Source organism: Argiope bruennichi, chromosome 9 (assembly GCF_947563725.1).
Source record: "Argiope bruennichi chromosome 9, qqArgBrue1.1, whole genome shotgun sequence".
Taxonomy (NCBI): domain Eukaryota; kingdom Metazoa; phylum Arthropoda; class Arachnida; order Araneae; family Araneidae; genus Argiope; species Argiope bruennichi.
The window spans coordinates 82,044,445-82,072,329 of NC_079159.1; the positions used below are offsets into that span (position 1 = coordinate 82,044,445).

General features: G+C 27.8%; 1 protein-coding gene across 1 annotated transcript in view; it reads right to left on the reverse strand.

The window, feature by feature from the left end:
* Positions 1-16,225, reverse strand: part of LOC129984349 (metalloprotease TIKI2-like) — a 229,573-nt gene extending 213,348 nt beyond the window's left edge. Inside the window, exon 1 of the mRNA XM_056094216.1 lies at positions 16,047-16,225. Coding sequence (XP_055950191.1) covers positions 16,047-16,082 — 36 coding nt within the window. The 5' untranslated portion in view covers positions 16,083-16,225. The remainder of the gene's footprint in view (positions 1-16,046) is intronic.
* Positions 16,226-27,885: the final 11,660 nt, after the last annotated feature.

Genomic DNA, 27,885 nt, shown 5'->3' on the forward strand with positions numbered 1-27,885 from the left:
TCAATTCTCGTAGAAGTTATATTTTGAATTGGGGCAGAAATAATTAAACCAATTATTACAAAAACATTTTTTCTGAAATCAAATATAATTTGTTAAAAATGTGAATGTAAAAAGTAGAATCTTTCGACATTGTAGTCATATAAACATCAGAGATTTTTTTTTTTAATTTATGCAATACAATAAAAAATTCAACAAAAATTTCTTCATAAAATACAGTTTTTAATTTTACTTTCATTAGGATTTAAATGCCTAAAATTATAATATTTTATTTTGTGTCAGTCAATAATCTACGTCTGAAAATATTATGAAATCTAAATTTTATACAGTTCTTTGATCCTAAACAATTTTATTCAGTGAAATATTCTTGCCATTCCAACTTATAAATGAAGGAAAAAAAATTTAAGAACTCCCTTTTTGTCTTCTGCAACCAAATCCCATTGATTTATGAAGTTTTGAATACTAAATTTTTAAACAATTAATATTTTCATAATTTTAGACTAATGAGCTTTAAAGAAAATTCTAGTTCTAATTGGTGTACCTGCTATGGGACGATCGATGTAGGATAAAATCATGCTTTTTTTTATCAAATTTTTATAACTCACTCAGTTTTGATCGCAATAGAATGGAGCTATCTTTTTATTTAAAATGTTGGTCTCAGGAATATTTTACTAATCAGCTACAATTTCAAACGTTTTTTATAAATTATAGGCGATAAAAACTCATTTTACGAAAAGAAGAATCAAATGAATCAAATCAAATCTATGAAGTGTTAAAGTTGAAATATCTCAGTGTTGATGTTGAAATACATAGAAAGAAGAATATGGTTCCAAATCAGAATCCAATAGTTTGAGAAATGAGATGAATTTAAAATCCATGCGTAACGATTTTTCTAATTCCAGAGGGTGCCTTTTACACTGAGAGACCCAAGAGATCAAATTTTCTTTTAATTTTCCAAGGGAAGGAAAACGTTATTTTCGAATTCTAAATTTAAAGCTCTGAAATTTTAATGTTCTGAATTTTAATAATCTTCCAAATTTTAATGCTCTGAATGAAAAACTTATTTTTTTTAAATAATTTATTAGCTGAAGATCAAAATATTAAATTACAATAAAATAAATAAATAATAAAAAATAATAAATGTTAAATCACTATAAACTTCATTAATACTTCTTTAAATTAAAACAAATATTTAAAAAACGATATCAAATAAATACAAATACTAAGAAAAACAAAATCAATATGAAGTATTTTTCATCGTGATTTCGAATTATTTTGATATGCAGAAAGGATAGGTGAACAAAAAATATATTTCCCTACAAATGGTATACACTTTATTATTATTATTTTTTCAATTTATCTTAATTAGAAAGAGTTAGACATTGCTCATTGATTGCTCATTGATGTTCTTTAATAAAACAAAATAAATTGTTCTTCAATCAAGTGAATGAAATTGTGGGTGAATAGATTATTCGAAATAATTAAAGAACGATCAAATTTTTCGTGCTAATACGAATTTGGTAATATTCACAAAAAGTATAAAACAGAATCTGGTATCAGAAGATTCATTGACTTTTGATTGTTTCAGAATGCTTTTTTTTAATTTTGATGCTTGTAGTCTGATAATTTTTTATTTGATATGAAAAATCAATTTCGTCTCATGTATCGAATTTGTATTTCTTTTCTAACCACTATCAAAACAGGCAAGTTACAAATAATATCAATAAAACCTGGAGCAAGCATCAGAAGTACAGAATATAGAATATCTGATTATTTTTTAAAAAATCATCAATAAAGTTATTTTTAAATTGCAATGGTGAGCTCTTTTGTCTATCTAAGTTAAGCCAATAATAAATTGAAAATTGCATTATACGAGTATTTATTTGAATTGAAACCAGCAAATGCAATTCTTTATACAAAGAATTTAAACGAGACGCCAACAATTTAAAAAACAAACAGATTGTATTTCACAAATGAGCCGTAATTGAAACTTATGCAGCTCTTCAAGTTTGTAATTTTTAAAACAGTTAATGAACAACATGAAACCCTTCTTCAAGCCAGTTAGTTTCGACATCTTAACAATGCTTTTAACCGTAACTGAAACAACTCTTGTATCGACAGACAGAGAAGCTGTGTAAACAAACTTGTTTCCATTTAATTAATAGATTTCACAGCCAGCAGTTACGACAATTTGAAAGACAACTTTAGTCTTAAAAAGACCACACAAGACCTTTCTCCCATGTTAGTTAACTCACTCCAAATGGATCCAACCTCCAAAAATAGCCGTGCACTTTTCCAATTATTTTCTCCAAAGCAGCGACATACACAACAGAACTACACCAAATACTACCACTAAAAAAAAGAAAGAGAAAAAATTCTTTTAGAAGGAAAACTAAATGCTTAAATTACGAAAACCCGATATTGCTTCCAGCATCGGGGAAAGTAAATTTGCGAGGAAACTGTGGCGGACAATCAGGAAAAGCTTTCAGAAAAATAAATCGTAGTAACTCGCTGCTACTGCATTCTGTTAGAAAATCTTTTTTAAACTAAATTCCTAAGAGATGAGGGAAAAGTTCGATTTAAAAGCAGGCAGAGTTCGATGAATGTACCGAGTTTGCAGTCAAAGTCTTTGAAAGAAAACTTTTTGGTCAAATAAGTTTGTTGTATATCTTTCGTTCAGGCGATAGAATTAAAATGTCTGCATCAGATGCATTTAAAAAAGGGGAAGAAATGTAAAAAAAAAATGAAGGATGAGAGAAATTCGTTTAACTCTTTTGCTTCAGGCAATGCAGGAATCCCGTTTCAGTCATTTCCAAGAATATGAAGAGTTATTCTGTTACAGTTTTGCATATCAATAGCAATTCGCTTTGTTGCAAAAATATCTGAACTTACTCAAAAGTTAATATTTATATAAATTATATAAATGGGTATTTATGATAAATTGTTATTTATAAGGAAAGTGTAAAGCGTTGCAGGTTGAATGAGGATTGAAATGAAATGGCCTATCAGCATATTTTGAGACAAGTAAAGCAGAACACCTGCATTATGTTTTTATTCGGTTTGTGTATATTCTTATCCAATCGTAGAGTTTTATATAGGCTTACTTTGTTACCTTTATTCAATCTAGCATGAACAATTCTACAAATGCTTTATTAGCCTTATCTAATCGAGCATAACAGTCCTAAACAGTGTTCATTTGTTAATATATGTATAGAGTTGGCTTTATTAACCTTATCTAATTGATTGTAGCATCCTACATAACATTGTTAGCTAGATCCTTTATTATGATACAATCAAAATGTAGTTTGTTTTGTCGGATTGTCCTACATAGCGTATACTTTGTTACAATATTATCAAAATATAGCTTGATTTAATGGATTATTCAACATAGTGTTTACTTTGTTACGATACTATCAATATATAGCTTGTTTTGACGGATTACCTTATGCAGCGTTTACTTTGTTAAGACACAATCAAAATATAGCTTGTTTTGACAGATTGTCCTACATAGCGTTCAATTTGTTTCGATACTATCAAAATATAGCTTGTTTTAACGAATTATCCTACATAGCGTTTACTTTGTTACGATACTATTAAAATATAGCTTCTTTTAATGGATTATCCTATGCAGAGTTTACTTTGTTACAATACTATCAAAATATAGCTTGTTTTGACAGATTGTCCTACATAGTGTTTACTTTGTTACGACACTATCGAAATATAGCTTCCTTTAATGGATTACCATACATAGAGTTTACTTTGTTACGATACTATCAAAATATAGCTTGTTTTGACAGATTACCTTATGCAGCGTTTGCTTTGTTAAGATACAATCAAAATATAGCTTGTTTTGACAGATTACCTTATGCGGCATTTACTTTGTTAAGATACAATCAAAATATAGCGTGTTTTGACTGACTGTCCTACATATTCTTTACTTTGTTTCGATATTATCAAAATATAGATTGTTTTGACGGATTGTCCTACACAGCGTTTACATTGTTACGATACAATCAAAATATAGCTTGTTATGACAGATTACCTTATGCAGCGTTTACTTTGTTAAGACACAATTAAAACATAGCTTGTTTTGGCGGATTATCCTACATAGCGTTTACTTTGTTATGATACAATCAAAATACATAAAGAAAGTATAAAGATTCATTACAAATAAGAATTTTGTAATAATTTAAAACATATGAGTATCCAAAAATCTCTGTTTCCGCTTAATTTTTGGATTAAAACCAAGGGATTTAAGTCTACAAAAAATGTTTTACTTTTGTTTGTACGGTATTTCACTCTTAAAAAATTTGTAAATGTACAATTTACTTCTCAGATATAGAGTTTGATCGTATTCATTTATTTATTTATTATAATTTTAGGCATTTCTGGCTACGATTTCTTATTCCGATTAGCAGTTTATTTAATTCGTTTATGCTCACTTTATTTAGTCATTATAAAATTTGTAGAATTTTTTTTGTTTGAACTTTCTAAATATATTGAAATTTTATGCAGTTATTATATTTTTATCTTTATATTGAGTTGCCAAAATGCCATCCCAAATTATTTTACCTTACTATCAGTCTTTCAATATTGCAAAGCATTTTTTGTATGTCATAGTAAACAAATAGGATACATTATCTCAACGTAATACCATAAAAAAAAATCAAATTGTAATAAAATCTTCATTATTTAATCACATACATACATAAAAAATAACATACAAATTTGCAGTTTGTATCGGCATTTTGTTGATATATTAATGAATGTAATTTTAATAAACACTTGTTATTTCTACTTGTAAATATTTCTTCAATATAAAGTAATTCATAATCATAATTTACTTTGTAAAAATGAATGAAAAAAATTAAAAAGATTTTCAAATATTTCCCTATGATAAAGAGACAAGAAAACTGGGGATGTCAAAATTAAGAAAACACCATGTCAAACCACACTAGAATATGCTCCTAGCACTTTATACCTTATTCCATCTATGGAAAAAATGACGCCGTTGTCGCCCACTTGGCGAAATATAACGACAGTATCAACTTTTCCTATTATTATTTTCCTCAACATTTGCAACCCAAAACAAAAGAAACAGAAAAATATCTAAAATGTGATTGATTTGCTTTCTAAGTTTTTTCCCTTTATTGTTAATCAAATAAAAGAATCAAAATGTTTACTTAAAGAAAAAAAACATTCTTAATTATTGCAGAAAAAGAATAAAAAATATAAGTATGTTTTTAATCAACAGAATTTGCTATTGATGTTATGAAAAAGAAGATATTATTTTCAAAAAATATTCTCTAAACAAGGAGGGAAAACTCTCTTTAGGAAATGTTTTTCTAATCCAATATCGAGAAGAAAGAGCATGTTCAAAAGTTTCAGCGTATACTGTGGCGGTTTTGTCATGCGCGTGGATAGAACCTGGGACCTTGTGGTTCACAGCTGATTAACAAGACCACAAGACAAAAGCAATTGCCCGCGTTTCATAACTGTTATCTGGCTTATAAGGTTTTCATCACAGTACTCTACCACAAGTGAGTCGGAGATGAGACGAACGATATGGCTGTTAAGTAGTGAGGTATTAGCTGTTGTGTTTAATGTGCTTATACCTATTTGAACAACGCCAAGCGTTATGGCGAGCGTGTGAAGGGGAGTGGTTGCTGGTGCTGTTGTGCCAAGTGAGTCTGACGGCTTTGTGTTGCTGCGTCAAGTGAATCTGAAAACTTTGGTTTGCTGTGGGTAGATGGTGCCACAACAGCTGTACGAAGGTTGAAAGTTCATCGTCCAAGGTCACCAATGTAGCGGATTGGTATGAGCTAGAATACAACCTAGGACGTTGTGGTTCACAACCGAGTAACAAGACCACAAGACAAAAGCAATTGCCCGTGTTTCGTAGCTGTTATCTGACTTATAAGCTTTTCACCACAATACTAAGATTTGCGATATATCGCCAAACAAAGTATTTCTACTCTGAGATACACCACAAGTCACGTTACTCATAATGGATACATACTCTTTGAGAAGAAAACACTAACTAGTTTTCTCCATCTATTTCCCAACTTAATGGTTGTAAAAATATTTTATTAGTGACATATTAAATGCCTCTGAGTAAAATGATCTGATCTATAGAAAGTTAACATATAGATAGATATATGCACATATATACGTCCGCATATATCCTTCTTTATATTATTAACAGATATTTATTACTTCTTTTTCGTACATTTCAGTAGTACTTCAATCGGTATTGATTTTTTTTAATTTCTTAAGCTTAATTGATTTAAGCACAAAATTATATATGTTTAATATTCCACTTTTTTCTATTTTTCAAAGTGGGAATATTAGTTCAGATGCTTTATATAAGTAAACAAAAATATAAGAATTATTTTCAATATCTGTATTTTGGAGAACGGAAAGTGAGAATTTTTGAGGAAATTAAAACAAAAAGGAATACAGGTATTGACAGATCTAAAGAATGCGGGATTTATTTTAGCAAAACATTAAAAAAAGTTTTTAAAAAATTTGTTAAAATAAATCAGCAAATAATTTCTGTTTAATTTCTTAGTTTAATTATAAAGAGCTATTAATTAATGAATATAACTCTAATGCAACTTATATTTTAAAGAACATGGGGGAAAAGGAATTAGATAAAAGAGTGCTATCAAAAATCAAAATTAATCAATCAAAAATTTAAAAAAAATAAAAATTAAAATTAAGATTTACCCTCTAAACTATCCTTATTTGTTCCCAAAAGTTAAATTTCATTAAAAAAAACCATTAAAATTCAGATTCGTGACTCATTGCACAGGCAATGAGTCACGAATTAAGGCAATTATAATTACTATACGGGAAGACATTTCCTTAAATACTTAAAAATTATCCTGGAAAAAATCAAAGATGAAGACAATTTCATAATTTCTAGTAACAAAGAAATACTGGATTTTCTTAAAGATAACATTAATAAAATTAATACTTATGATTTCGAAAATTTATCCACCAATCTACCTCATGAAAAATTAATAAAAGTCTGTACTTTTTTTATATGATGAATATTTAAATGAAGATGTTATTCCTAAAAATTACTGGCTAGAATTATGTAATTTTAATATTATCCAAAATAACGTTTGTAATGGAATTAATTTTTATAAACAAGTAACGGGTATTCCAATGGAAACAGCTTTCTCAAGTGCTTTAGCTAATATTTTCCTACATTACTATGAGAAAAATATAATTAAATATAATTTAATAAACGGGTGGAGATATATTGATGACCTACTTTTGATTAACTTTGACTATAATAATATTGTGACTAATTGCTATCCAAAAGATTTAATTCTAACAGAAACAAATAAAAATCAACTTGAAGTTACCTTTCTGGATTTAAAAGTCGAAATAGCTAATGATAAATCAATGATATATACGATAAAAGGAGTGAATTCAACTTTAAAATAACGAAACTTTGTAATTATCATTCTAATCTAAACTCTAAAATTTTCAAAATTTTATTTTATCGCAGTTTAACAGGATTAAAAGAGTTTGCAATAACTAAATTTAATATATTGGGGCAACAAATAATCTCATTAAAAATTTAACTAATAATGAATTTCCCAGAAACTTCTGCAATATTAATATTTTAATCAAAAAAAGATGATTTGGGATTAAGCCTGTGCCTAAAATAAAAATAGACTTTCCGTTGCATATTAATTAACTCAATAGATGGCGCTGAGACCCTCCAATTATTTTTACCATGCATGACGTTAGCAAAAATAGTTTAGGGCGCGGAAAACAAGAATGGGACACCTTATGTAAAAAAAATTTTTTTCCTGCTGCTGGTATGTGCTTTCCTTTTTGTTTTCCTAATTGGTTATGAGTGTTATTATATGGTTATTTTATGTTATTGTATTTTTGCTTATTAGTGGTCGTATTCTTTTAATTTATTGTTTTATTTCTTTTCTGTAAAAATGGTGTATATCTTAGGCTTAATTTCAGGGAATTTTCGGGTCACGAGGGATCAATACTGTTGGACAAAAGTCTGGATTCCTCATAGAAGAAATCCCTTATTTTTAATCCCTGACTGAGGGTGACCCTTCAGAAAGTCTTCAGGCCGGATTCTTATTTTATTTTGTTTTGTTTAATTTTGATTATTTTTTCCTATTAACTTAGTTTTTATTACTAATCATATTATATATATATATATATATATATATATATATATATATATATATATATATATATATATATATATATATATATATATATATATATATATATATATATATATATATATATATATATTCCATTTAACCGAATTTCGGTTATTTTCAATATATTTTCAGCAAGTGCTTTTCTTTGGAAAATTAAAATCATATGCTTTCTTCACAGTTATAATAATATACTTATTTTTAAAAGCTTTGTTTTCTGAATCTAGAACTTAAAAATAATTTTTTATACCATTGCTTCGATTTAAAGCGCTTTATCTTTTTAAGACAGTAGCTTTCATTTGGTTTTAGTTTTATGTTGTAAGTGGACATAAATAAATTTTATTCAAAACAATTAAAATATCTATAGTTGCATTATAATTCTTGATTTGATTTCTAATAAAACAATGGTGTTCTTCATTATTTTACTGTTAAGTACTTTACTTATTTTACTACTTCAATTGCATCGTTCTAAAATAATTCATTCTTTCATCACGAAAATTTTAAATAAAACTCTCTACAATCGCAAATTAAGTATTTTTAAAATTTACAAAATTAATAAACACGGACTTAGGAATATTTCTTGTGATAAAACTTTATTACATGATACGTTTTTATGCCTCTTTGAATAAACTGAATCATACCATACTACAAGGAGTGAATGCACCAACTCCAATCTAATGATTCACCACTGGATGTTTCTAATACCACGTCATCTTAACCATATTCTATTACAGATACAGTGAACACACTCCAAGCATGTTGACGCAATTGCCAGCATTAAATATTATCCTCCCCGCCTGGAATTATATCAACTGCCGACAGTGCGGCTTGCAGGCATGAAAAATGAAAGTCCCTCCCCCGGTCCTTAACCGGTCAATAAACCCGAGACGAATTATTAATCGCTCTTTTGACGGGCATTCATCTTGGCTTAGCGCAATCATCCGTGTCGATGCTATGCGTCTTGATTACCAGTAAAGCTGTGTCAAAATTCTCTGGTATTAAATAACAGTGAGAGAGGATGAACGGATGAAAGTTTGTGGATACAGTTTTTGTACCACTATAGAAATGGGAAAGAATCATTCAAAATTAAAGAGGATTCATTAAGCTGAACAATTGTTTAGGTTTGATGTAATTACAGGGGAAAAAACATTTTTGACTATACTGCGCCAAAAATACATTGTGAATTCGAGCCACGTTTCAGAGTCTTGTTTGTAATACAAAATTTAATTATTAAATATCATAAAATAGAGAATTAAGCTATCATAAGACACAGCGCTTGTTAACTTTTACAATATAAAAAAAAACTAACCATAAAAAATACGACTTAAAAGTATGCTTTAAAAAGATATCCAAATCAAATAGAGAAAAGCTAATCATTTTACAGAAAGTAAAAAGATAAGAAAAGGAGATTTATGAAGAATGTCTTTTGAAAAAATATACAGGAAAACAGGAATGGATGTGTTGGTAATTAAAGCCGGGCTCTCTTTTAAAATTCCGAGAACATATATAAGGCATTGGCATACTATATAGAGAGAGGTGCGTTTCTCAACAACAAATTCTAATGCACGGGTAAGAATTCTAATGTGACCGAGTAAGAACTATGTTGAACTTTCTGTTACATAAATTAGATTAAATGTCAATGAGATATATATCGGAGTTAAGTTTATTTGCTTTTTTATATTCCACTAACCTGGCATTTGGAATAAGATTTAAAGAGCTTCTTAAAGTCTTTAACAGGAGATGGAACAATTTAAGGCAGATGTTTCTAAACTCTAAGCCAGTTCTTTACTAGAAGATTCAAGATGACAGGGACACCAGCAGAAAGGAATAAGGAATCATTTCCTTTTTCTCTAACCTTAAACTAAATCAAAATCCATTTTCACTAATCCTAAACTATCAGATATAAAGTGTTTTTTTAATAGGGTTGCCAAAAGTTCACTGCACGAATGATAGTAAATTCAAATCTTGTTCAATCTTAAATTTTGGAACACCTTTAGAAAAAGAACATAAAAGACAATGGTACGATAGTAGACAGATCACAAGCAAAAAATACATGACCTCCAGATGTCTATTTTTTGGATTTTACCCGAAATCTAAACTGAAACATGGAAAAATTGATTTAAAAATAAATAAATAATAAAATCAAAAATAAATAATAAAATCAATAAATTTGTTTCTCATGTGCGAGTGAAACTATTACATTGAAAAAGGCAAATTAAGTTATTATATTTGAAATTGTTTTCTCGGTTCCAAAAAAAGTTTATTCACAAGTAATACAGATATCATAATTCTGGCTTCGTAAGACAATCAAAAAATTAAATTCGATTTGTTAAAAAGCGTTTCCGAAAATATTATTGAAAAAAAAATAGTACATCATACCGAGTTTGAAAAAAATATCGTTTTAATGGCTCAAATTAATATGCATGCACATTTTTCAAGAATTTTTGATATTTTTAAAAAATTTTTGACTAATTTTTAACAAAAAATTACATTGTTTCCCAGAAATTCCTGCCATTTTTATTGTTTCATCAAATATTTAATCATATGATATTCTTTCATTAATGAAATATAAAATTGAAGAATGTTATCTCTTATCTGTATATTTTACAAAACAAATAAAAAAAGTGTATTTAAAATACCGCAAAAGGTAAATGATAGATGAGTCAGATATTTACGTTTTAAATGGCGTTCTATTATCATGGAACTGGTCTTTGTTAAAAAAAGCTCGTGCACATAATGAACAGAATGTCTTATTACAAATTTGTAATTTTGTTTCTTTAAGCATACAGGGTTTCATGGTAAGCAAGATAGCATTCTAGATAGTTCTAATGAATACTGAATGGATGCTGACTTAATGACTCACGTTCTTGGAGACCATTTGGGGACTTGACAATGAATTCTTTAACAATAGAAAGAAATCGAAATTTCCTGAAACTACTGATATTTTGTTGATATATCGATTAAGAACGGAGTTGCGATATTTTTCCAGAAGATTCTTTGCCATGTCACAAAAACCATAAAAATCCAAAACTGAGAGTCATTGAGTCTAGTCGAAGCGAGTAGTTAAGCGAGTTCTCTTTAAACATCTTGCGCTTCTACAATTATTTAGTACTGATTTGCTAAATAATTGTAAAAGTAATAAATATATTTTACAGTATTTGCTGTAATAAATATATTATTAATTTGCTGCTTGCGTGCTGCTGTTTACTGCAATTATTGTCTTTTCTATGCTTTATCTGTATTTTGCTTTAGTGAATTCTTTCTTTCCCGAAGAATAAAGCAAGTACTAAAAATGCAAGTTTAAGTAAATATCTTTATCCATTGTTGAGCCTGTTGGGATACCATACACCCACTGGATGAATTTATGATATTTTCCACAACAATATGTAAGGTAATTAAATTAGCAGGAATTTAATATCTGACTGTTTGACGGAATCATTAACAAACAGTTATGTCTAAAAGAGCTCATTAAAATAAAATTTAACCACTTTCTCCAGCGAATCAGCTGTTCGTTGAAGAAGTCTAATGGTTTGCGTCAATACAATATGGTATCATGTGCCATCTTGATGTTATGGGTGAAGGTTTGTCTTCAAAAATTTGTGGTTCCTACATAAAGAACAGGGCTTTCAAACTGGTGGGGCATCAGCTAATTAATAAATACAATCTTATTTATAATTGATCTAATTTGACTCTTCAATATATATTAGAAATATATTATTAAATGCAATAAATCCTTTTGTAAATTCAATTTAAAATCAAATTACTACTTCGCCTCTTTAAATCATTTTTTCTTTTCCTTCCGCTTTAGATAATACTTTATTAGTATAATTAGTAGTAAATTGTTTAAAGAAAATTGTTTCATTTCTAAAACAATATAATTTCTACAAATTATAGTTAATTTTATTTTAATTTGAAATGAAATCAAAATTGAATAATTAAATTTCTTCTCTGGATTTTAATTATTCGAATCTTTTCTGTTAGATATTTTAACATATTAATAAAACAACTGTCAAAAAACTATAATTAGATAATCAATGAGTGTTTTCATTTTCAACTTTATTAAAATAGAGCCTAATTTTTATTTCTGTATGTTCCAAGTTTGAAAAATTGTATAATTTTTTTGTATTATTAAAATTTCCAAAAAAATTTTTTATAAATATATCATAAAAACAAATTATTACAATTTTTGAAAATAGTTTTCATATAATTATCAAATATGGTACATATAAATTCGTTGTTTAATATTTTTAATGGCATTTGCCTATATCAAATAAAAATTCAAAAAAAGAAATAGAAACCAAAAAAATATTCTGCATTCGAAATCACCCAACTCACAACACGTATCAAAATTCATCACCAAAGTCACGTTTTCAATGTTCCATGAATATTACTTTAAAGACAGGCCTAACAAAATTTTATTTCAAAGAATTCGAATGAAAATAAAATGAAAAAGCAAACGATAAACTAAAGCAGCGAGCTTCCACAGAGAGTGGAAAAAAAACGAACGATTTTCCCTTTCTACTAAATAAATTTAGCATAACATAAACGACCTTGTTCTTTTTGAAGTAAAATAACAAAATAAAAATATGGCAATAAAATAAATGTAAAAATATTTCGTTTGATTTATCAACGCTTGTTCGACTTATTCACAGATGGAAAATGTTTTTATTGCAGTTCGGCGATAGATAATTCAAATCCAATGAATTTATGTTTCAAATTTTTGGCGCTTTGAAATAAGATTTCATATTATGCATATCCAAACATTGTTTCTTTAAAATATAGTTCAAAAAGCTTGTATATTCAGGAATTGTATGCAATTTTTTTAAATCTCATTTCGATTCCCTATTCCTATTTCTTTTTGGGGAAAATTTTTTTTAATTCAAATTTTTACAATAATACCTTTTTCTCAAACCTATTCACTATTTTCTATTTTCTGGTATTTTTTTGCCATTACTTTCTTTACATAAAATTGAAAGAGATTTAAGTCTGAAAAATTTTTAAGATTCATGCATATATGTCTGTGTATGTAGTATATATATAAAATAAAAATGTATATATACATGTAATATATATAAACTATGTAAATGTATAATATTATGTGCCATGTATATATATATATATATATATATATATATATATATATATATTAAATAATATATTTATTATTTAATTCCTATCTCTATGAATTTTATATGATTTTTGAAAAGTTATTTCAGATTATTAAATTTCGATGGTACGGAAAGTTTTTATATTTAAGAAATGAACTAAAATTTAGTATTACCATTTTAAAAAATTGGGCACAGTTAGCCTATAATAAATCATTTCGAAAATGAAATTTTGAGTTGTAGTTACTTCTGAAATACTGACCTTAGTAGTACTGTAGTTACTTCTGAACACTTACAAAAAATTTTAAACTGCCAATAGCATTGTAAATGTTTGATAAAATGCACATATCATCAGCAAATTAAATCAACTTAATATATTTATTAAACATTAATTAACTTTATATAATTTAAAATAATTAACCAGACATATAATAATTTTCGTTTAAATATGAAATTTTGTCTTTTAACACTCCTTTCTACTAATTTTTTTACCTACAAATTTTCGACGTGAATCGTATTCAGATTAGGTAATTATTTACATGAAGCAATTTCCTTTTTTCATATACAAAGAAAAAATATTGTAATCTTAAAAAAACTTTTATTTTGAGATTTCGATTAATCTTTGCTTTTTTTACATTACTGTGTCCAATGAAACCATTCTATTTTTATAAAGATTATAACTGAAAAAATGAAAAGAGATAAAACAATAAAATTTAAAATGTGACTTAAAAACCAAAATTGTTCATCTGTGATAAATTTTAGATAAAATTTGCTAATGGGAATTATATACTATATCAGTAGGCACGTTTAACATAATAAATCAGAAATAGAATAAGTTAAATGGTAGAGATTGGTGCATGATTTTGGCTGCAAAAAATCAATGTCTAGAATATACATGAAGTGTAGATTGTCTGTTTGCTTCTATGTTGATGTGCATGTAAAGGGAAAAACATTACAAAAACTATTTTTTGTATTCCAAAACCATTTGAGAGAAAAAAAATCTATTGTTAAAAAAATTATTTTCTACAATTAAGCTTTATTAGTCCATCACTGAAACGAAGCCTTTATTAATAATCAAAATCTCTGTTAAACAGTTATTTTTTAAAATTATTAGAAGAAGTGAAATTTTTATTCACTTCACTCTATCTAAGAAGAATGAAGTCGAAGATCTGATGCAATTTACAACAAAAGTAGAAAAGGTAATTTATTATTTCCACAGTTTTGCTGCTTATAATTCTACCACGTGATATCAAACTTCAGAAAATTATGGCTTTAGAAAACTATTTTACCGACCATTCTTGCAATTCTTGCAATTTTTAGATGAAATTGGCAGGTTTTTATAAGTCACATGAGTTTTTCTTCCAGATTAAGGATCAGTTGTTGAAATCAGAGAGAAAATTTTAATATTTTAATGAGAAAAAACCTGATTAACTCTTTGGTGTTGGGTGGGTTAAAAACTGTCCCCCCCCCTTTGCTTGCTTTTCATGCATTGTTGAATATATTTTAATCTATGTTGCTCATAGGCATGCAATGTCATTTGAAATCGTATACCTCAAAAAGTAAAAGAATCCCTATTTTAAAGCAAGCTGATAAAGAACATAAAAATGCCAATATGCTATTCAAAATGATATGCTATTTTATTATAGGCTCAGTTTATGAATTTACATTACAAACAAATAGAGAAATAATTCATCAATAATAGAAATAACAAAATATTATCCAATGACGATTCATGCTATTGAAATACATGTACTAAACTGAATATTTGTACTACTTAAAAGTGTAGCTTTTTTAGTCGAATTCTTTTAGTTGTTTATTTTTTATGCTTAATATTTAATTCATAAATATATTCTATATTTATGAATATAGTTAAAAATACATCTATTCTAAATGTAAGATGTTACCATTTATTGAACTCCTGTCCCCGTAATCACATGTTAGAGAATGATTCTTTTATTAATTGGACTGTATAGCATAATATTCGTAAAAATTATTTTCCCCGAATGCTTTCCTAAAACAAACGTTGCATCGCTTTATAAGATCTCAGAGGTTTAAATCTAGTGAGTATTGTTTATTGATATTTGATTGTAAAATATAATCATTTTAAGAATTGATTTTTCCAATCATCAACTTATAATTACCCACTATCAACCATCTGCAAACCATCAAAATTTTAAGAAACTATGATTTATTAATAATTAAGGGTATGATCCACAAGTTCCAAAAAATATTGTTTAATCTTCATTTCATAATTAGTTTCGGTCTTTGAACTCAAACCCATCAATACTTAACTCAGTGATTAATGTCCCACTAGTATTCGGCTTTCTAACTAATCAGTTCTAACTCACCTCACTTTTCAAACATCAAAACTTAAGTTAGTGATCAATATATTCTGATAACTATTTCTATGAAACTTTTCGCATATTTAAGCTTTTGATTTTATTCTGAAACATACCTCAGCCTTAATTCTATTCTTCAGCTGTGATCATTGAAACTCAAAAAGAAATGGTCATTGCTTGAGTTTCCCACATGATCTCCCACATTTCAAATTCCCACATAATTTTCAAACATTTCAAAAATTGTTGTCTCTGCACCTAATATATAGCATCTACAAGCACAGAATATTGCATAGCACTGGCAAACTGCCTACGACCACACGACCCTTCTCCAAACCATTAACATTGAAGTTATTGACCGGTGCATACTAATAACTATTTGCAAGTAAATCGAAACTTACCCCGTAGAAAAGCAACCAACGAATTTGGACCATCATCCTTACATAATACTAGCAGTCGTTCCTCTCAGTAATAAGACAACATGCCTCCTGGCAAAGCACATGGCTCTTCTTTCATAAGATACTTCTGCGCGACTCCATTCCTCGCCAAATGAAAACTCTTTTCTCGCACCCTCTCGGAATCCGAGATGATTTTCCACTGATCCTCAACATCTCTCGCTCCGGGAAGATTATTTAGAAGGGTTGGTGGAAAAGTATTGGCTGGTCATTTTGTCGCCAAGGAGAGGAAGCTTAACCGCCAACTATTAGGTAGAAGGGGGGGAGGAGGAGATAAAGTTTAATGTAACATGCTAATGTGCTATTGGAGTATTAAGGATGAGGATTAGAAGTTAAGGATGTGCTGTGCGGGCAATATCGATTATTCCTTATCGCATGTAAGAAGTTAATATAGAGATAAATCCAGCAAGAAGTTCATTTATATAGAAAAAAAGAAAATTATGTTCGTATTATAGTAAGAATATTCTAAAATCCTGAAATGTATTTTTATTTAACTTCGCATTTTATCGATGTTGAAAGTAATCTAGTTTTGATCAAATGTTACACATGCCACTTATTTATTTAGTTATTTTTTTAGAAAAAGTATAGTAATATAGTAATCGTCAAAAAATTCGAACTCGAGATTTTGATGAATATCCACGTTTCAGAATTCCCTTAGTTCGAAAAACGCATTTTCAGATCTTTTTCCATCTGTCTGCCTGTTTGTTTGTTTGTGACAAAGATAACTTAAAAGCCCTTGGAGCTAAACGATTGAAATTTAGTATATGGACTTTACATAAAATTTGCAAAATTCTTTCGAATTTTGAATAAACTCTATTCAGATAATAATAAAAAGTAATGTAAAATAAGAAAACAAATCTAAAACTATCTACAAAAAAAAGAAAAGAAAAAGAGTCCTCAAAGAAATGGATAAAAGGTGTCTAAAATAGAAAATATTAATTTTTTTCAAAAAGAGTGAGGAAATTTTTTTGGAATTGCAACATTAGTGGGATATTCTTTAGAAAAGGAAATATGTTCGGGATTCAATTAACTTTACAGCAACGAATTCTTTGAAAAAAGTATTCCGCAAGTTTAATTCCTGCAAACATTTAATCAATTAGTGCTTAATTTGCAATTTCAAAGTTCAATAAATATTGCTTAAAATTTTATTACAGTTTTTCGAGTTCAATTTATTGGGAAAGGGGGGGAGGAATTGATTTTTTATGATCAACTTTCATGAATTATGAACATGGACTTTTACTGCCATCTAGTGACGAAAACTTCAAAACTTCGTAAAATCTTTGCTAAGATCTTGAACTTGGTGAAGTTTATCAAAACTAAAACATTCAATCATAAATGAAGGTAAATATTTGGATTCGTTTATATATATATATATATATATAGAGAGAGAGAGAGAGAGAGAGATTCGGCATTTTTTACTTCAATTATTTATAGTAATATTCTGATATTCGTTTCTTTTTAATTGATCTTATTTAGAATAGCATTAAACTGTAGTGTTATATATTTTAAATAATCTTTTTATTAAAGTTGCAAAGATTATGATTCAATGAGTAATTTTTTTCACACTTGTGCTTAGTACTGTAGTATGGAATTTTAATATTTTATTTATATAGTAAATATAAAATATTATTAGCATTAGAATATATCCTTTCTAACTAGTTCTAAACCAAATTATAAATCATCTTCATTTGATATTTGCTAGAATAATTAATATTCCTCAAAAATTATTATTATTATTTATAATTTTCTAATTTAAAATTTCTTGTATGAAACTTCAAACGAATATTCTCATAAGGACATCGGCCTGTATATATTCTTAACTCTATTTTCTTCCAAATTTCAAATAGTAATAAAATATATTTTGAAAAGAATTAAATAAATAAAAAGAATTCAGACCTTCCAAATGTGCTTTACAATAATATTTTTAGTTCCTATAATATAGTAGAAAGTATAACATTTTTTATAAAAATATAAATAACTGCAAAATCTTGGTATCAAAAGATACTTCTTCTCAAATACATCAAAATTTTTTTGAGTATTTTTTTTTTATGAAGAAGCACAAGGTTATTTACTTTAATAAGGAACCCCGCAGAAATCACTCCTTGTTGCTTATGATAGACTAATATATGTAGTACCTATGTATAAAAAACAGCGGAAATATTTGTAAATCATTAATTTATTTAGCATTCTTTCACAGACATTCAAGGATAGATGTTTCGATTATTTTGTCGATCCAATATAACAAGCCTTTCACCAGGGAAACTGTTGAAGCTTGAGCAATAGCACCATTTAAATGAAAATGTTGATGAAAAAAATACCGAAATTATAACACGCAGATAGAAAAATATACATATGCAAGATTTCTATTATTCCATGAAATATTTTTATCATATTTTATCAACATAAAAATTTGTTTTAATAAATAAAAAATATAAAATTAAAATCTGCTATCGCAAATTTCAAGTTATCACGTGAGAACATTATTATTTTTAAAGTCATTGTTTGTCTTAATTAAATAAAGTTATATAATTAATATACATAAGCATTATTTTATGTTAAGCAGAATGTAGTTTTGAAGACAGTAAAGAGACTTTCGATTTCATGACGTCGTTTTATTTCATATGAGAGAAGCACGCATTATTTACAAGTAAGCGCGGATAAGGCACGTCCGCCACAGTGCGGCACAAAAGCAGAAGTGGGGCAGAAGAGCGAAATAAATTATCCCTCGTCTTATATAACCTGAGATTTTGATAGGGAAAATATTTCTTCATAGTGCTAATATATTAATAAGATTTTGATAGGGATTTCTGACGAATGTCAATCACAAGTAAGGGAAACACAGGGATCTTTTAAAAAGAATGTGCTTACTGGACATTTTTCTATCCCTTCACGCGGAGTGTGAGAATGTGTCGGCGTTTAGTGATACAGCAATTTTATAAAGCTTCTCTTGAATTAATTAAGTAGGGAAAGTGGAATTGGATCAAGAAATAAGAGAATGAACTTACTATGGGCAAAATTAAGATAAAGCGTTGTAAATTAATTAGAATTGAAATCAGAGTTTAATATTATATATATATATATATATATATATATACATCGCTATTTTCTGTTGATTCCCGTTTTCTTCTTTGTACTTCTTCTGGCTGGCGATAACATCTTAAGACCATGCCCTTTATTTTCTGCCCTCATATTTTGAGGCTTCAAAAACCCCAAACCAAAACAACATGTTCTCACATGATAAGATTTGCTGAAATTACCATTCATAGGGAAAGAATTTTTTGATAATAATTCACTGCAGTTTAAGGCAAAAAAAATAGCTGATTAACTCTGGTTATGTAGCAACGAAATTGCACATCATCTGAACTTTGGCCGAGATTTTCTGCATTAGCCCAACTAAAATCATGCTTGTCAATATGTTAACTAATTAGTGCATCTACCAGGAAACGAGAAAAATATATAAATAAAAGAAGTTAACTAACTAGAAGAACATTGTCCAGACAGAACTTTGACTTGATCATAAAAAAAAAACGGTCTCATTTATTAAAAAGAAATTTTCTAAATTGTCGCAATCTAGTTTTCATTAGAGCGAAATTGAAATATAATTACTGTTTTTGGAAAGAAACCAAAATGAGTTTTGCTTTTCTTGGTCTTGTGTGTCTCACTAAGAAAGATAAGGAAAAAAATTTATCGGGATGAATTCGTTTTAAGGATGTTTTTTTTAAGAAATCCGTAAATGAGTCGGAATGAAAAAAAATCCTTATGACTCATTCTTTTTCTGTACTTTTAATGAAATACGAACAAAACTGTCATTAGAACTAAAGTCATTTTGCTCATCAAGGTTATTTTTTTATTTAATCTTAAGATTTAAATTCATAACAGCACTTCTCATTAAAAAATGAAAATCTACAGAAATATTTGGACTAAAAGAGGATTTGTTCTTATTACACATGAGAATTGAAGAATAGTAGAAAATGGTTCAATATTTTGTTGTATATAATATAATATATACGTATGTAACCACCAATATATATAATCTCCTTAAAACGAAAATACTCATACAAGTATTTTGTTACCTCTAAATAATTTACTGAATGGAAGTTTAAATCTTAGTTGTAGTGATTCTGTTTAATATATTTAAGCAAACTCATGAATGAAAGACTTTTATCAAAAAAAATTATGGCGTCTTTTTTCTACTAAATCTATTTTGAAGATCGGAGCATGCATTTGAGGTATTTCCTGACTACATGGGGGAATTTATTTTCCCGGAAAACTTTTTGAGGAAACTGACCCAGTCTCGAAGAAAAAAAACCAAAGAAATTAAAGCATCGCTCTCGCCAATTATGAACAATTTTTCCTACCGACTGCATTGACTAATTTGTTTTTGAATAATGTCAGTTAATAAAACGAAGAGTGGAATCCATAATAGTCTTTCTTATATTCCATATGCATGCCATGCTTTAAGGTACGGACTATTGAAGGACCTAAAGGATAGTTGTTACAAAGAAATAATTAAAATTCGAATTTGATTTGCATAATTATGTAGAAACTTTAAACGGCGACTTAACATTAACAGGTTTTATTTTTTAAGAAATTTCAAACTGCACAATTCATTCTTTTATACCTAATTTCAAAAACTGGAGAATGTTCTACCACCGATTTCCTCACATTCCTTTAGAAATATGTCACTTATTCACGAAGTATGGTCCTAAGTACGAAGAAAATATTGGAATTGGCACATTATTTTCAAAGCTAAAATGCACAAAATAAAAATGCTCGGTAACTATTAATTTTGAAGCCTCCAAAGCATCCAAAAGTTAACGTACAATTCTGCCAATTCAGTGCAATAAGGCATTGAAAAATGTAAGTATTATGCTGGCATCACATGTATTAAAGTTTAGGTCCTAAACAATGCATTCGATTTCTTAGAATGCACGATTTTTTCTTCAAATATAGCCATAAACCTCTAATCCATCAATGGTTATCGAATTTTTCAATTTTTGAAGTTTATAAATGCAGAAATATAATTCTTAAAACATTTTACTTTTTACATTGAGTATCACATTTACTTTACTAACTCATAAAACAATGAATAACAACCAAAAAGGAATTTCTACTAAGTATTAGAGAATATTGTTTCAAGTGATTAATTTGGTCTTTACAATATGACAGCACATAACGAGAGACAGGTAAAGGAACCCAGGTGAAATACCTCCAAGATCCTCTGTAATATTTCTCTCAGATAGTAGTTGTTAAGTTAATTGAAGTCCAGCGTGCATTTTAATAAATTTTTGTAAATCATGTTCACTTTTATACATACTGTAACAACCCGACCAGAGTTATCTAACGGAAATATCAAAATGAGTTGAACTTCCTGTTTTTGTTAGACAGAGAGAAAGAGAAGAGCATGACCGTTGAAAATGAGAAATGACAGACGGATCCGAAATGATGATTCTAAAATTTATATCAACTCAATTATAATATTTAACATTTTTTAGAGATTAGTTTAGTGTTTGTGATGTGTGCAATAGTAATAACTTAATAATTTGCACTAAAAATATTTGAACTATTGACTAAGTAGTCTTGCTCATACGTTACAACATCGAAAAAAAAGTCGAATATATGTAAAGGAAAAATATTTCTTCTCATTGATGGGTTTATCCAAAATATAATTCAAACAAATATATTTTTATATATTATCTACAAATTTGTGATACTTATGAGTAATTTTTTATAATAGACACGCAAACACTAAAAAAATATATAGAGAAACAATTTCACAACTCTCTTCTTTTGTTTATTAAGATACTAGCCGCCTTTGGCGACCAGCCAGTTCGCCAGTATTACCGCTCGCTACAATTTTCAATTAAATATTTCAAATAACTTGTCTTTTTATATCTTCTTCTCAAACAAAACATTTTTAATCTTCAAATTTTGATAGTCATACCAAACTTATACTGTTGTTTAGATCGTTTCGTTCAATTTACTATGTATATTTTCCTAATTTGTTGTCATTTCTGGTAAAACTTCAACTTTAATTTAAAGTGGAAATGCTGAAATTGCAATTAATGTAAAGATATTTTTTAATGAAACCAAGCGTTTTATTTTATTTATCATCTTTATTGTTATTTATTTATTATTATTATTGAATATGAGTATTGCAAACAGAATCGCTCGGTATTTATATATTATGTGACCTACAAAATATTTTTCATAATTTATGTAATATCTCAAAGAATAATTCAACAAAAATTTCTCAGATTCAGCATAAAATTCAGTTTTTAGTTTTGCTTTCAAAAGGATTGAAATGAAATCAATAATAATATTTTGTTTCGACCTATAAATATATTTCAAAAATTATGAAGTCTAAATTTAATGCAGGAAGGTATCATATTCTGAGAAATATTCTGGACACACCAAATTTTAAATAAATGAATGAATGTTTCTATTTTTTACGATCAACTAAGACTGATTTATGAAACTTTGAATGTTAAAAATTTAGAAAAACTGAACATTTTCATAATCTTAGGAAAATTAATCTTGAGAAACCTGCGCTTTGATTGGCGTATTTTCTTTGAAACGATCGATGGAAAATCTATTTTTTTTGTTGAATAGTGATATTAAAATTTTCATAAATCAGTCAGTTTAAGTGATTGATTTATGAAATCTTAAGTGAAATTTAAAATTTTATTTTTATTTTGTACGAAAAAAACTGTTGGAAAATATAGTTAAAATATTTGTTTAAAAATTAATTAAAAATAGATACTTAATTTTAAGATTAAAATATTGGTATCATTTAAAAGATAAATTTTTTATCTTTAACTTGATGTAAAAATCTTTTTTGTGTGGTAATATTTTCGGAAGTTATAGCAGAAACACGCCAAAATTTCGCTTAATTTTTAAATAAATAAAATTCTAATTAAAAATTCGAAAAAATAACCCCGAGGTGCACATTCCCGGCCTCCAAGGTATACACGTACCAAATTTGGTAGCTGTAGGTTGAATGGTCTGGCCTGTAGAGCGCCAACACACACACACACACACACACATTGAGCTTTATTATAAGTATAGATAAAAGGTCGAAATTAATCAAAATCTTGTTGGATAATCTATTTTTCTTAACGTTTATAATACTCCCTCTATTCATATTACCTTCTACCTGAAAATAAAATTCTAAGCTTATTCGAATCAAGAAAATATTCAAAATTTATTTATTTTAAAATTATTTAATAATTCAAAAATAAATAAATTAGGAATTACCATAATAAGTTTTTAAATTCTGAATAATTTTGATTGGATTTTTTTAATAATTAATTTTTTCTTAGAAAGGAGAATAATCATCTTTTCATGATACTTTTAGTCCGTCTAGTCTGTATAACAATTTCTCTTATCTTTAATGTCTGGGCTCTACAAAGTTTAATTAAACTTCAAAGAAAATGTTTTACTGGTCTGAATAAGACGGCGCGCATTTTTAATCGAGCAGAAGTATCTTGAGATTAAATTACTAAAAAAAGTTTTCTCTCGCCAAATCTGACGAAAGGTAGCCAAATATTTCCATGCGCAGCTGACAAAATCTCACCGAATAGTTTATCTTTGGCGGAGTCCAAATAAATACCGCTTCGGAAAACTGGAGGGGGAAAAAAGTAATAAACATAGGTTGTATTAAGCATTCTTTCGCTCGTTCTTTTACCAAAGTTCCATCTTGCTTAGATAAATTCTTCAGGGAATAAAATGTTCTGTAATCTACCAAAAAATACCTATGTTAATGAAAAAGTTATTAGGTTGCTTGGTTAGGCTTATAATTTAAGATTCCGAGTAACCGAAGGCTTATATGCGTCGACATTATCAGGGTTTTGCAGAATGTTGGATAATTTTAAATGACTCAGGCATAATGATCATAAAACATTGTTTCAATAACTTCATTCAATAATTTTGGTGAATTTTTCAATAACTACTGATTTTTTACAAACAGAAAAAAGATATAAATGTATTTCATAAAATATAATTTCAAATGTAATAGAATAATGTATATGGTTCTTAAGATTTAGGATTCATTTATGAATAAAATGGCATTATTAAATATAAAATGCAATGTCACGCTAAAAAATATAAAATTTTGAAATAAGTAGATTCGTTAGATTATTTAGTATGAGATTTAAGACTTTCAAAAGCAATTGCTCAAATTTCAGGATCTCGATTTTAAAATAAAAATTTACCTCCTATAATAAAACATTTTCTTGATACAAAAATCAGAACAAAAAGAATTAATGAATTATTTTTCTCATTATCACTGCTGATTTCCCGTAAACTATTTTATAAACTATTTTCAAAATAATCCAGGGAGTAGTTTTATAGGGAATGTATAGAATTGTGTCAGTAGAAGTCTAGTTTGGACACAATTTTTCACATTGCCATTTTCTCAGAGATATTTAAAAACTCTGAAAATAAAGTTTACAGATGGATCACTTCCATCAGAAAAATTTGAAACATTATAACAATACAATCAAAATACCCTCTAACCTATTTTAATTGCACTATCTATAACACCATATTATTCCATAAAAATAGTTATTTGTAAGCAATTTGTGATTATAACTCAGCCATCGACTATAAAATGATACATTTATGACGATTCAAGTTCATTCTCGTCAAGGATTCCTTACAGAATCAAGAACTATTATCAGATCAAAAGCGGCATTTTGGACATTTGATTCGTCATAAATGTATCATTTTATAGCTGATAGTTGATTGATAAATAAGTCATCTATAATAAAGTAATGGCTGATTACCAAGCATTCATTCTGTAATGAATTCTTGGTCAGATATATAACCATTCAGACAAAGTGTAAATAACAATAAAAAAGTATTTAAAAAAAGACAATTTTGAAATATAAGAATAACACTAAAATGAAAATTAAGTTATCCATGTAAATAAAAAAAACAGAAAATTAAGAATTGTTCCAAAAGCAAAAATTTTGACCTAAGGGAGAATGGGGGAATTCCGTATATCTAAAGAGTTTTGTAATATTAAATTAAATAACGATTTTTTTAATGGTCATTTTTCAAAATGTATTAAATGCAACCATTAAATACAAAGTGAGAGAAGCTCTTTATTATTCAAATCCATATCTTCTTTTAAATAATGTTTTCTAAAAAGTGTATCTGCGCGTTACTACCCTTTTCAATTGATTATTCTGGGTGGGAGATTTCTGCGCATACGGCTTTGATTGAAATTTTGTGAATTAGGAATAAAAGCACTATGGTTTATTAATTCTATAAACATAGATGTAAATATTAATCAATTTGATCTAAAAATCACATATTTTATTAAAAATAAAGAGCAAACTAAAATAATGAATTTAAGGAAACAACGTTAAAATTCACGCAGCTCTCACACTTTCTATTATCTTTATGAGTTTCACTGGAACAAATTGCGTAAGTAAATTCGTTAATTTAATTATTAAAATTTTCAAATCTTAAATTCCACAGCACTGAAATTCCAAAATACTATGTCATTATTTACATTTTTCCAGAATGCTAAGATGCAGAATTATTTCAACCTTTTGCTCCTATTCTTTCACACACTCTTATACTGTTGTTATGCACATTCGTCAACAGTGTAGATTCGCATTTTGATTAATTTACATTTTTCGTAAATGGCTTGTAAATTTTTTATGTAGTTCCTGATTTCTTTAGTTAAAATCATTGATGCGGTGTATACTTATTTTTTTTAATGACACAGGCAGAGTGCGTAAAAATATAATGTCATCCAATTCAAACCAGCTTTTTTTCGATTTATTGAAGTCATATATAGTTAGTCGGGTTCAGAAAAATTCTCGGCAACTTTCGAATATCTACAAAATAGCCTGGTTAGCTTCCGAAGGAGTTCAATAAATTATTGAAAAACTGAAAAAACCGGCTTGCGAAACAGTTTCAATGACTGTTTTTAGTTAAGCTTAGGTCCAAAAAAAATTTCGAAAATATCTATAAAATATTTCGAAATATCTATAAACTAAGCAAGTAACCCATTAAGCAAAATATTGTTGGTTCAAGCTAATACCGTTTAGTACAATGTAAAGCGTTCATTCGTTCAAGAAGTATTGTTTTGATCAAAATTTGTTAAATTGACGAACAAAGTAGTCACCTGAATTAAAGAGCTTCGAGTCTTATAATATTTGCAGATAAAAATTCTTTTAATTCCTTTGAAAAAGGATCACCTTAAAATATGGAAGTTCGAAATTATAAAGGAAATGTCCATATCTTTCAGGATCCAAAAATGCCTTATTAAAAGCTAGAAGTAAGAAAATGAGGAAGTTTATTCAAACATGAAGTTAAAACACATATCCCTTCCATCATGTAGGCAGGTGGTTCAAGACCTTTCCCGCGCTTTTTTCTACCAAAAACAGCTGTACGCAGAATTATTCACTGCACACAACTCTTTTCGATTTTTCCAAACAGTAGTATTTAAATTTTCGTCTGCCCGTTAACAGCTGGTTTGTAATCTATTTATCGTTTGTATTTAGAAAATTAAATATTTTCTTTTCATTCATTACGTATAAGAGATCTGGTAAATGGCGTGATACAAGTGCTGCCTACATGTTATATGAAGATTAAACTACAAATGGTAAGATGGTTCCGATAAGTATTGCTCTTGTGGAATTAAATGGGAAAATTGTCTCATTACCTTAAAACTCTGACTAGAGATATTCGTATTGGCGGAAAATATTGTTTTATAATTTCTTGTTTATGTTTAAATAGAGATAGCTTTCCATATTGAATTTACAGCGATAATTAATATGTGTTCGTATTCCATTAATATTAATTTATATTTTTATATCATAATTATTATAAATAAGCCATTTCATTTATCGTGAATCAGAATCATTTGCCATATTGTTCTAATAATACGTAATAATGACTCCATCAATAGTAGAACTATATCGTCGTGGTAGAGACATAACTCATTAAATCTATTCATCTCCAATATATCTTAGCTTTTCAGATGCCTCTTGTAAGAAAAATATTACTGAAAAGTCGAAATGTACAAAGGACGTACTTAAAATTGCTAAAGTAAATGTTGGATTTGAAGTCTGTAAAAAGTACGTCTTATAGTTTAATAATCAAAGGATCACTCTGCGAACGTATTTACAAAAAGAGATTTACAGTCGTAAATTGAAATATCTTCTACTGCTGGTGATAATTTTAGATGAAATAGACATTAATAATAACTTAGATGACGACGCGTTAGATGGTTTTCAAAAGATGCTGATATAATTTATGAAGAGAATTTGGAATACTCCTCTCCACAAATGAACCTATTACACTTTTTGTATCAAATGGGCTCGTGCAGATTGTTGGCTCAACAGAAAATTATAGATGCGGTATTTGTCAGACAAAATAATTTTATTTACGAGTATGAAAAAAGTAATCTATATCTAAAACAAATTTGTCATGTTTAAGGAATCAGAAAAACTTTTAGTTTCTTATTGTGTTATAAAATGTGAAATTATTCTATGTGAAATAAAATAGCATAAGTTTAAATGATATTCATTATTTCCAATTTTACCTGAAATTCATTGCTTATAGTTAGCAAGAAGATTTCATCATGACTCTGAGAGGAATCATCTAGATACCGGAATAATTAACTCATTATGCAAATTTTTGAAAAATACTTTTTAAATAATGTTAAAAACGCGTTTAACTTTTGTTAAAGTTTTTCCCTGATGTGTTAGAATCTGTAAAACTAAACAGTTTCCTTATTTAAATTTTAGATTTTATGCAATAAAGA